We start from the raw sequence: 13,082 nt of genomic DNA, 5'->3' as shown, positions 1-13,082 counted from the left end.
TTTCCTTCTCCTACTGTTCTTCATTACCATTTTGTCTATCAGGAGCTGGTCTTTTGTGCCCCTACACTTCCTTCTGCAGCCTTTCTGTTGGTGGTGGATGGTGTTTGTTCTCTCTAGGTAGTTGTATAGCCTTTCACTGATGATACCTGTTAGTAACTTCCACATTATTGGTTAGGCAGGTGATAGGCCTGTAGTTACTGGTAATTTCCCCTTACTCTTATTATTATTATTATTATTATTATTATTATTATTATTATTATTATTATTATTATTATTATTATTATTATCAGGAAGGTAAGCTATATAAATAATGTAAGAATTCATGAATATCCCATAAAAAAATGAAAAATAATAAAAATATCACAATTATTTTTATAAATTTTTACTAACAAAAATAAAAAAATCAATTATTTTTAAATTTTTTTTATCTACAACGCGAAAAAAAACTAATTCCCTCTTTTTATCCACAGCTGGTCACAATTATTTTTCAAAATTCTTATTAACAATAAATAAAAAATAAAAAATCACAATTATTTTTAAAAAATTTTCTACAACGCGAAAAAAAACTAATTCCCTCTTTTGCTCCACAGCTGGTTGCCAAGTGGGCGGAGTGGGCGTAGGGATGTCCCTGCTGGTGCTGACAGCCGCCCACGGGGCCGCCCTCACGACAGCGGACCCGGGCCACTGGACGAAGCCCCCGGGGTTCTTCCCTGAGGGATTACACGGGGTAAGGACGCGGTAATTAGTGGCCTCTGTTAGGTAAACACATAAATTACCTCTTTGAGGTAAATATGGTAATGGCCTCCGTGAGGTAAACATAGTAATGGCCTCTGAGGTAAATATTGCAACAGCCTCTGTTAGGTAAACACACAAATGGCATCTTCGAGGTAAATATGGTAATGGCCTCCGTGAGGTAACTATAGTAATGGCCTCTGAGGTAAATATAATATTGGCCTATGTGAGGTAAACACGGAAATGGTCCCTGTGTGAATATGGAATGGCCTCTTAGGTAAACAAAGCAATATAGCCTCTGTGAGGTATATAATGTAATGAGCTCCGTGAAGTAGATATAGTAATGGCGTCTGTGAGGTAGATAAAATAATGACCTCAGTGAGGTAAATATGGAAATGGCCACTGGGAGGTAAATATAGTAATGGCCTCTGCGAGGTAATTATGGAAATGTCATCTAAGAGGTAAATATAGTAATTGCCTGTGTGAGGTCTCTGAGGTAAATATAGAAAAGTCCTGTGCGAGGTGAATATAGAAATAGCCTCTGAGGTAGAAATAATTGTCTCAGTGAGGTAAGTAAAGTAATGGCCTCTGTGAGGTAAATATAGTAATGGCCTCTGCTGTGATTGTTCGGACATAACAAAAAAGAAACGGTGTATAATGTCGGCCAATAATAATTGTTTCTTTGTCTGAACTTCTTTATACAGATTTCTATCTCACTGTTTCTCTTCCTATGCTTATCAATCTATCAAATAACTCTTACGTTTTTTTTACCATTTCCCCCCCCCCTCTCTCTCTCTCTCTCTCTCTCTCTCTCTCTCTCTACTCTGTCTCTCTCTCTCTCTCTCTCCCTCCCTTCTTTCCCTCTGACTTCCCAACCTGTAACCTCTGAACTTCCCAACCCTTGTACCTCCTGCTTTTTCTTATCCATAACCCCCCCCCCCCCTTCTCTCTCTGCTCTCTCTGACTTCCACTCTGCATCTCGTGCTTTTACTCTCTCTCTCTCTGTCTCTGTCTCTGTCCTCTCTCCTATTCTCTCTGACTTCCAACCTTGTACCTCCTGCTTTTTCTTATCCATAAAACCCCCCTCTCTCTCTCTCTTTCCCTCTGACTTCCACTCTTGCATCTCGTGCTTTTCCTCTCTCTCTCTCTCTTCCACTCTCTCTCTCTCTCTCTCTCTCTCTCTCTCTCTCTCTCTCTCTCTCTCTCTCTATACAATCCCATCTCATCAGACTGCAATGGAATATCTGCAAAATCCATCGTCATCAGTCGAATGTATCGTTCAATACAAAAAGGTTAAAAAAAAATGTCTGGAAAAAAATGTCCTTGGGGTGAGCGTTCTTTAGCAAGCATTTCATTTGAGAGAGTACGAAAAGGTCGAGGGGGGGGAGAAAAAGTCTTTATAAAAATAACTTGGCAAAAGACTAACGGGACACACACATACTTGGTAAATGCCGGAACGTGTAGAATGACAGGAATTCACGAGGTCGTAAAAATATCCTCACTCTTCACTTGGTGAATGATGAGTCCGAGTTGTTCTCCGTACTTATAAATGCAGTTGTATATAATTAGCACGATTTTTAATAGCTGAGATGCTACTGGTTTCGATATTAGCGCTAAGTGAAAAAATGATATTTTTGCTATTACTACTAGATGTAAAAAAAGACAATAGTTTTGCTATTACTACTAAAAGAAAAAACAACAGTTTTGCTATTACTACTAAACGCAAAAACCCATAGTTTTGCTATTACTGCTAAATGAAAAAGACAATAATTTTGTAATTACTTTTTAATGAAATAACAATAGGTTTGCTATTGCTGCTACATGAAAAAGACAATAGTTTTGCTATTACTACTAAATGAAACACCAACAGTTTTGCTATTATTATTAAATAAATAAAAAAAGGCAATAGTTTTGCTATTAATGCTACATGAAAAAACAATAGTTTTGCTATTACTACTTTAAAAAAACAATAGTTTTGCTAATACTGCTACATGAAAAAGACAATAGTTTTGTTATTACCACCAAATGAAACACCAATAGATTTGCTATTGCTATCAAATAAAAAATGACAATAGTTTTCCTACTACTATTAAATGAAAAAGACAATAGTTTTGCTATTACTCTTAAATGAAAAACTGGCTGAAGATAAAGTTTCACGGTACATAGAAGTGAAAACTATTATCCTAACATTATAAATGTACCCAGTGCACTATTTGCATAATTGTCTTGCAAAATATCCAAGTTCTTCAGTTGCAAACTGTGACGTTCAGGCATCCATTTAAAAATTAATAATTGCCATAGACAGAATCAGGAATATAACGAAAAACTACATATTTAGTTTAATAATCTACACATTTGGGCAGTGACAAGTGCCAAGGCCATGCATGTCAAATCAACTTAGAACAATGCAAGAAATGGGTTCTAAAGGGCTTCCCATCGGAGGTAACAAGCCCCCCAATTATTCCGTAGACACAGAAGAGAGCGAAGGGAGTTAAAGAAATGAATGAATAGAATCTTTTTAACGCCTTCATTTTTGATCGCAGGTTGTGTGTGGCGGAGCCGTCCTCAGTCTGGGTCTCTCGGGAATCCACATAGCGACCCTCCTCGCGGGGGAATGCAAGCGCTACAGGGGCGTCTCCGGATGCCTGGGCGTGGGCATAGGCGTCCTGGCACTCCTGACGCTCTTCCCGAGCGCCGTCGTGGCTACCCTGTCCTCCTCTGACCTCTCCACCATCGCCCCACTCACCCACCTCTTCCCGGGGGACTCCCTGGCGGGGATGAGAGCCCTCGTCAGCGTCGGGGGGATGGTGGGGCTGTGGGCAGCGTGTCTGGGAGGGGTCATCGGGGGCTCCAGGCTCCTGCAGAGGCTGGCGTGCGACGGACTGGCGCCCAGGTGCTTCGGGAAGACGAGTCACGTGACGACGTCGCCCTGGAGGGCGGCTCTCTTCTGCGGGGCTATGGCGACCCTCACGGCGGCCCTGTCTTCCTCCGCTCAGCTCCTCAAGGCCGCTGGGGCGGGGACGGTCACGGCGGGCTTCGCGGGCGCCGCTGCCGTCTTGGCCCACCGGTACCGCCCGAGGCACTACTACTCCTCGGCATCGTTCCACACCGACTCCCCGACGACGTCGACGACCAACCTCCCGCGGAGCGTGAGCCTCCCGGAGCTGACGGAGCTGGCCACGCCCACCCGACACGCCCCTCCTCCTCCTCCTCCTCCTCACTCCTACTACGAGGGCTGCTCCAGGTCCAGCGGCTCCAACGTCGTCGACTTCCAGCCCGTGGCTCACTGCTCCTACGCGAGCCACGACGAGATCCAGTCGGTGGGTTACGACGACAGTGAGCCGCGCCAGCTGGCCGTCGAGTGGGCTGGGGGCGGCACCTGGATCACCGCCGTCGTCGAGCCTCCCCAGCCGCCCACGTGGGCGTCCTGGAAGACCTCTCGCTTCCTCATGACGACGTTCATCATCAACTGCCTGGCGGGCGTTGGCGTGGTGAGGGGGGCGAAGGAACTGGGCGTGGGGGAATGGGCGTGGGCGGGAGTGGCCCTCTGTTTATGCGGGTGCGTCGTCTGCGGGGTCGGCCTGTGGCTGCAGCCGCGCTACTCGCCCCCCGCCCCCACCCAGCAGGAGGGCGTGCCCCTCCTTCCCCTCCTGGCCATCTTGGCCAACATCCTCCTGCTCCTCCACCTGCCGCAAGCCGCCCTCACGACGGCCCTCTGCGTCTGGGGCGTGACCTCGGCCGTCTGGATGGTCCAGGGGCGCCCGTCGAGTCTCGAGGCCGCCCTCATCCACGCCCTTTTGACCCACAGCAACCAAGAGTCGCCTCCTGATCTGCTGTAGTAGTCTATCTGAACCTCCTCCTCCTCCTCCTCCTCCTCCTCCTCCTCCTCCCCTCATCTCCAGAAGCCTTCCAGATATATATACTAGTGTCGTCAGACTTCCATATTTTTACTGATAGTGAAGATTGTGATGAATATGACCCAGTATAGTGACAGAATGTCATTGTAACGAAGATGAACATGACCAGTTTCCCTTCATTTTCCAGACTGTGTCCATGCGCAGTATAGTGACAAAAAAGTCATTGTGACGTCGATGAGCATAACCAGTTTCCCTACATTTTCCAATACTGTGCCCATGCCCATAGTGACGGAAATGTCATTGTAACGTCGATGAACATGACCAGTTTCGCTTCATTTTCCAATACTGTGCCCATGCCCATAGTGACGAAAATGTCATTGTAACGACATGACACTATTCTAGTAATTTCCCAAATACAAAGGAAGCGACGGAAATCGACATAATGAAGTCATGACACTTAACTAGTCATTTCAAAAATAAATAAAGACGGCATGGACGAGAAATGAGCATGACCATAAAATATAGCTTTAAATACTTACGGTCCCACCTTATCCCTAATTTAAAGGCGTGTATTTTAAATGAACCTCTTTTACAAATACATAACCACTTACTGTTTTGCACAAAATGTATATTATATTTTATATGAACCTCATTTACCAAAAACTATAAAGGTATCCATCGCCCCAAATTTTGCCAAGTTCAGATAATTCACTCAAAATTAATTGGTTGAATTTAGCTTTACGAGGAAATTTTTTTCTATCGTTTATATGGAAATAAAAAAAATAAATAAATAACTCACATATCACAAAAGAAGGTTATACATATCTATACAACAATGACTACGTATTCATGCAAAAATGTGTATCTCTCTCTCTCTCTCCTCTCTCTCTCTCTCTCTCTCTCTCTCGTGAACGGTGTCATTAATTCTAATTGAAATATGTCGTATCCTTCCTTCCCTTGTTACATATAAACAAAATAGCCCATGCTCTCTCTCTCTCTCTCTCTCTCTCTCTCTCTCTCTCTCTCTCTACGACTAATCAATATCAGCTGCTTTCTGTTTCCCCTCGTATTTCTGCGTCTATTGATCTATTCAAAATAATAGTGCAGACCAGTCACGTCTTTATATCAAACTATTCAGAGATGAATCAACAACATCAAGTCTTCACATTAATTTCATAATTACTCGTAAACGCCTTGCAATTAGACAATTAAGTTTTTAACGTCACTTAAAGTTGATAAAGAGACACTATGCCTTAATTATTTCAGACTTAAAGAGTGACAGTTGGACATATGGCACCCGCGAAAAAAGAAAGTCTCAGATCTCTTACAAAAGATAACGATACCTGTTAGGAATTGGGTTACGCCTGACGAACCTGATAAAGGATAAGGATTATTCTAGTTTCTATGCCTATAATGTTACTGATTATTTGACGACAATATCTATCTGACGCAGTCGGCTACTTACACCGAACACAAGCGACCTGAAATAAGTTGCCTGGTGATTTGTGTCACTTTAAATCATACCTAAAACTCTTCAGTATTTATGTGTCTTTCCAGACAACATTGTTCTTTGTTATTAGAATTATAACGACTGTGTTGACAGAAATATAGCATCGGTGATGTGCCCATACATGATATTATGCCTGAACGTGCATTCTTGGCCATTTTACAGAAAGGAAGATAATTGTGTGCATGACTCTGAGCGTGATGAATGCACGTACACGGACAAGCACACACGCATACATACATACATACAAACATAAATATATATATATATATATATATATATATATATATATACTATATATATATATAAACTATATATATATATATATAGTATAGTAATATAAGCATAAATACAAATAATATATATTTATATATGAAAATATATGAATATGTATTCTATATATATATATTATATATATATATATATATATATATTATATATAATATATATATATTTATATATATATATGTCTGTATTATATATACACACACATACATTACATATAGATATTTGCGTGTGATCTGGTACACCAGCATAAATACACATACATTCATACGTACATAGCGCATACATACACCCATCCATATAAAAAAACGTACACATGTCCCCAAGTAAAAAAAAAAATAGCATTAAACATTTGATAACGACAATACCCAATCCTACACATTCCCAGTACCTAAACAAAAGACTCAGTTCCGGATAGTTGACGAACTCTAGACTCTTCCAGTGGTTAGAAATAAGTTTAGAAAAAATAAAAACATGTACCAATTGTATTAAGGAACCTCATGTTATTATGTGTGTCATATCAAGTTTCCAGAGAGAAAGAGATTATTATATAAATTAGATATTGTACATACTTTTATAAAAATAAAGATTTGTGTATTTTTTCGTCGTTTGTCTAAGACCAGATGTCGACCAACTTTCTTCCTCCTGGAGTTTCTCTTTCCTTTTAACTTTCTCCCCAGTGCTTTCTCCTATACATCGTTTATCAATACCTACTTTCTTTCTTTTATTCAGTCGACAACGCGTTAAATCGTCCGTGTCTGGTCAAAATTCGTCCTAAAATACAATGCTAAAAATTCGCCTTAAAGTACAATGCTTTTAAAAATTTGCCTTAAACTACAATGCAAAAATTCACCCTAAAATACAATACTTTTAAAAACTCGCCTTACACTACGATGCAAAAATTCACCTTAAAATACAATGCTTATAAAAATCCGCCTTAAACTACAATGCCAAAAGTTCGCCTTGAAATACAATGCAAAAATTCGTTTTGAAATACAATGCAAAAATTCGTTTTGAAATACAATGCAAAAATTCGCTTGAAATACAATGCAAAAATTCCCCTTAAAATACAATGAAAAATTCGCCTTAAAATACAATGCAAAAAATTCGCCTTAAAATGTAATGCAAAAAATTCACCTTAAAATACAATGCTTTTAAAAATTCGCCTCAAAATATAATGCAAAAATTCGCCTTAAAATACAATGCTTTTAAAAATTCGCCTTGAAATATAATGCCAAAATTCTCCTTGAAATACAATACAAAAAATTCGCCTTGAAATACAATGTAAAAATTCGCCTTGTAATACAATGAAAAATTCGCCTTAAAATATAATGCAAAAATTCGCCTTAAAATACAATGCTTTTAAAAATTCGCTTTAGAATATAATGACAAAATTCGCCTTAAAATAAAATGCATTTAAAAATTCGCCTTAAACTACAATGCAAAAATTCGCCTTGAAATACAATGCCAAAAATTCGCCTTAAACTACAAAGCAAAAATTCGCTTTGAAATATAATGCAAAAAAATTCTCCTTGAAATACAATGAGAATACTGTATTCTCCCGTACAACATATAAATGTGTTCCCATTATTCAAAAAATAATTCAGCCATATTAAATGAAGGAGAAAACACGCAAACCATCATAGTGATGAATGCGCAGGGTTTAGTTACGAGTAACTCAAAAAGAAAAATAGAGTACTTAGAAGAACTAACCCAAATTGAAAAGAAATAAGATATAATGAATATAAGTGAAACCTGGTATTCCCAAGAGACTGGGAATGATGATCAAATAAAAGGGTTCCAAACTTATAGATCAGATAGAAAAAATAGGAATCAAGGGGGAACCGCAATATATGGGAAAGACAAAAAACAAGGAAAAAACTATATGAGAAATATAGTAACTCCAGAATTGTGAACTAATAGCGGTAGAATTTGAATCTGAAAAATTAATGAACATAGTAATATATAGACCTCCTAATACTAAAGAGTTTGACTTAATAATTGAAAAAAAAATTGGATGATATATGTAGAAATCACAAGGACTGACTATTCTCCTATCTGGTGACTCAAACTTTCTTTCGTAGATGGAAAGAACGAATAGGAGATTGTGGATGTACTTATACATATAAAAAAGAGAGTAATAGTAGTGCAGAAGATAAGAGGCAATTCGAAAAGCTATTAGATATACTACTAGAATACAACATTCAACAAATAAATCACCTGCCAACAAGAAAGGAAAATACTTTAGACCTAGTATTTGTGAACGAGGTGAATTATGTTAAAGAAATAATAGTTTATAATGCGAGTATTTCAGACCATAATGTCATAGAATTAACAGTTCATTCCAAAGCAAGTGAAAACAGAGATAAGCAAGAAATGAAAAAGTGGGAAGGATATGGAAAATACAACTTCTACAGTAAAATATTAAAATGGTCAGAAATAAATGAAGAATTAAACAAAGATTGGGATAACATTTTCGTAAGCGATGACATAAGAGTAAATACGGAGATATTATATAAAATATTAGAGAAAATAGTGGATAAATATATACCGAAGAAGAAAAGTAAACATCATTCATGCATACCAAGAGACAGAAGGATCTTGTTCCAGAAAATCAGAAAGTGGAAAAAAGGTCTTGCAAAGAAAAAAATGCATGGAAAGTTATAGAACTAAAAAGTAAGATAGAAAATGCAGAACAAAAGATTATACAATCAAAAGAAAATGAAAAACGGGAATTGGAAGAAAAAAACCCTATTAAATATCAAGCAAAACCCCTCAACTATTATACTCATATGCGAAGAAGATGAATAAAAGAAGAATAGAAATAGGCCCTCTGAGAATTGAAGGAGATTAACGAATGAAAAAGGAAATTTTGCAACATACTGGCAGAACGATATAAAGAGAGAATTCACCCCTAGAATAAGATAATGAAATAATGAAGAAGTAAGGGACGAAAATAGTGAATATTTAGCTGACATAGAAATTAATGAAGCTGATATTGTGCAGGCAATTAATGAAATTAAAAATGGAGCATGCAGCAGGGCCTGATGGAATCCCAATGCTATTTTGTTAAAGAAAGTAGTTCATTCTATCGCAAAGCCACTTGCAATATTATTAAGACAAAGTGTAGATACAGGCAAGATTTATGATGAGCACAAATTAGCATATATCACCCCTACTTTCAAAAGTGGATCAAGGGAAAAACCCTTTTTTTGGAAAAAAAAAAAGGCAAGTTAAAAATTATAAGGCCCCCCTGTTTTGGAGGTCTAACATCACATATTATGAAAGTGTATGAAAGGGTAATGAAGAAAAATATTATGAAACATTTAATAAAAAAATAATTTGTTTAATATAGGACAACACGGTTTCGTACCCGGAAAAAGTACACAACCCAATTGTTAGTCCACCGTGAGAACATATTCAAAAATATGAAAAGCGGTAAATGAACAGATGTGGTATATCTAGACTTTGCAAAAGCTTTTGACAAAGTAGACCATAAATATATTAGCAAAGAAAATTAGAAAACACAATATCGTAGATAAAATAGGAAGATGGTTAAAAGAATTTTTACACAACAGAAAACAGATAGTTATTGCAAACGATGAGAAATCGGATGAAAGCCAGGTAATATCCGGTGTGCCACAAAGTACGGGTGTTAGCTGCAATACTGTTTGTTATTATGATTGAAGACATAGACAGTAATGTTAAGGATTCGGTAGTGAGTAGTTTCGCTGATGACACAAGAATAAGTAGAGAAATTACTTGTGATGAAGATAGGAACGCTCTACAAAGAGACCTTACAAAGTATATGATTGGGCAGAGGAAAATAGGATGGTATTTAACTCTGATAAATTTGAATCAATAAATTATGGAGACAGAGAAGGAAAGCTATATGCATATAGGGGACCTAATAACTGAGACAATCACAAATAAGGAAGCAGTTAAAGACCTTGGTGTGATGATGAACTATGGAAACAATGTGATGTCAATGATCAAATAGCAGTTCTTTTGGCAAAATGTAAAGCAAAAATGGGAATGTTGTTACGGCACTTCAAAACAAGAAAAGCTGAACACATGATTATGCTTTATAAAACATATGTTCGTAGTCCACTTGAATATTGCAATATGATATGGTACCCACACTATCAAAAGGATATTGCACAAATAGAGAGTGTACAAAGGTCCTTTACAGCTAGAATAGAAGAAGTTAAGGACCTAGACTACTGGGAAAGACTACAATCATTAAAATTATATAGTCTAGAAAGGAGAAGAGAACGCTACATGATAATTCAGGCATGGAAACAGATAGAAGGAATAACAGAAAATATCATGGAACTAAAAATATCAGAAAGAGCAAGCAGAGGTAGATTAATAGTGCCCAAAACAATACCAGGAAAAATAAGGAAAGCACACAGGACATTAATCCACTACACACCAGCATCGATAATGCAGCGTCTATTCAATGCGTTGCCAGCTCATCTGAGGAATATATCAGGAGTGAGCGTAGATGTGTTTAAGAATAAGCTCGACAAATATCTAAACTGCATCCCAGACCATCCAAGATTGGAAGATGCAAAATATACCGGAAGATGTACTAGCAACTCTCTGGTAGACATTAGAGGTGCCTCACACTGAGGGACCTGGGGCAACCCGAACGAACTGTAAGGTCTGTAAGGTAAGGTCTGTAAGGCCTCTAAAAAAATTCTGTCCTTTAACTAACTTCAACCAAAGGGAAACTGTAATACAGTGAACAATTATGTTTCGTAAATAATTGCTTTTCCTATACAATTACATTTCCCCATACAATTACTTTTGCCAACTCACAGATGCATTTATTTGTATATTGACAAAGGAACGGTTATTGTGAAATATAGTTGATCAGATCTCTCGCATTTCCTAGACTTGATATGCAGAATGTATAACTCAGGAGAGAGAGAGAGAGAGAGAGAGAGAGAGAGAGAGAGAGATGCCTACTTTCAGTACACCAAACACTTAAACACTGCACAACACAAAAGCACAGGGCTACCAGAGAGAGAGAGAGGGAGAGAGAGAGAGAGAGAAAGAGAGAGAGATGCCTACCTTCAGTACACTAGACAATTAAATACCTCGCAACACAAAAACACACAGAGAGAGAGAGAGAGAGAGAGAGAGAGACTACTTATTAAAACTTCCTTCGTCTCATAGGCCTAAAACGTAGGACCAAGTTGTTTAATTAAACGCGAACTATTTTACAAAGCCGTCATCGAAAGATGATGAATTCCACCTCCCGCCACCCCGACCCCCCCGTGTCTATCCGCCCGGGGTGAGACACCGTTTAAGTCAATACTTAACTACTGAAAAGGCGTCTTTCCCGGAGAATCGTGGCCGGCTTAGACCCGGCCATCTCTCTTCGCTCAGTTTGAGAAGTTGTTCATGGAACTCCGGAACTCAATCCTTTACCGTCTGTGATCATGAGAGGAAAGTATGGCGCCGGTGCATGCAGTGGTTAGTGTCGTGGCATGCCGTTCGGATGTCGAGGGTTCGCGTCTCCTTCAGGGCGATGAAAAATCACTGGCTCTGTATCATGATCAGTTACTGCCGCAGTTTGGGGTCTTAAGCGGTGGGAGGATGAAACCGAAATTCTTTGGAAGCTTGAATTTCGAGTCAATGGCTCCTTTGCTAGGCTTGATCCATGTGAATAGGTTTTATATAATAATAATAATAATAATAATAATAATAATAAATCAACCATCTGATGTTCCTGGACGACATCAAGCTGTATGGTAAGAGCATCAAGGAAATAGATGCCCTAATCCAGACTGTAAGGATTGTATCTGGGGACATCAGGATGGAGTTTGGAAAAGAAAAATGCGCCTTAGTCAACATACAAAAGGCAAAGTAACGAGAACTGAAGGGATAAAGCTACCAGATGGGAGCAACATCAAACACATAGATGAGACAGGATACAAATACCTGGGAATAATGGAAGGAGGGGATATAAAACAGCAAGAGATGAAGGACACGATCAGGAAAGAATATATGCAGGACTCAAGGAGATACTCAAGTCAAAACTCAACGCCGGAAATATGATAAAAGCCATAAACACATGGGCAGTGCCAGTAATCAGATACAGTGCAGGAATAGTGGAATGGACGAAGGCAGAACTCCGCAGCATAGATCAGAAAACCAGGAAACATATGACAATACACAAAGCACTACACCCAAGAGCAAATACGGACAGACTATACATAACACAAAAGGAAGGAGGGAGAGGACTACTAAGTAAGTATAGAGGACTGCGTCAACATCGAGAACAGAGCACTGGGGCAATATCTGAAAACCAGTGAAGACGAGTGGCTAAAGAGTACATGGAAGAAGGACTAATAAAAGTAGACGAAGACCCAGAAATATACAGAGACAGGAGAATGACAGACAGAACAGAGGACTGGCACAACAAACCAATGCACGGACAATACATGAGACAGACTGAAGAACTAGCCAGCGATGACACATGGCAATGGCTACAGAGGGGAGAGCTAAAGAAGGAAACTGAAGGAATGATAACAGCGGCACAAGATCAGGCCCTAAGAACCAGATATGTTCAAAGAACGATAGACGGAAATAACATCTCTCCCATATGTAGGAAGTGCAATACGAAAAATGAAACCATAAACCACATAGCAAGCGAATGCCCGGCACTTGCACAGAACCAGTACAAAAAG

The 13,082-nt window shown here is 38.9% G+C and overlaps 1 protein-coding gene across 1 annotated transcript; it reads left to right on the top strand.

The window, feature by feature from the left end:
• Positions 1–576: 576 nt before the first annotated feature.
• Positions 577–5,463, top strand: LOC135207788 (uncharacterized). Its single transcript, XM_064239613.1, has 2 exons — positions 577–727; positions 3,276–5,463. The coding sequence occupies exons 1-2, from the start codon at positions 623–625 to the stop codon at positions 4,569–4,571; spliced, it is 1,401 nt and encodes a 466-aa protein (XP_064095683.1). The 5' UTR covers positions 577–622; the 3' UTR covers positions 4,572–5,463.
• Positions 5,464–13,082: the final 7,619 nt, after the last annotated feature.

The sequence above is a fragment of the Macrobrachium nipponense genome, chromosome 34 (assembly GCF_015104395.2).
Source record: "Macrobrachium nipponense isolate FS-2020 chromosome 34, ASM1510439v2, whole genome shotgun sequence".
NCBI classification, from domain to species: domain Eukaryota; kingdom Metazoa; phylum Arthropoda; class Malacostraca; order Decapoda; family Palaemonidae; genus Macrobrachium; species Macrobrachium nipponense.
This window is presented reverse-complemented; position numbering and strand designations above follow the sequence as displayed.

Bases quoted from the DNA above. Each gene is read 5' to 3' on its own strand.
- LOC135207788 (XM_064239613.1), top strand. From the start codon at position 623: ATGTCCCTGCTGGTGCTGACAGCCGCCCACGGGGCCGCCCTCACGACA. The intron at 728-3,275 runs GTAAGGACGCGG...TTTTGATCGCAG, and splicing joins TCCCTGAGGGATTACACGGG to GTTGTGTGTGGCGGAGCCGT.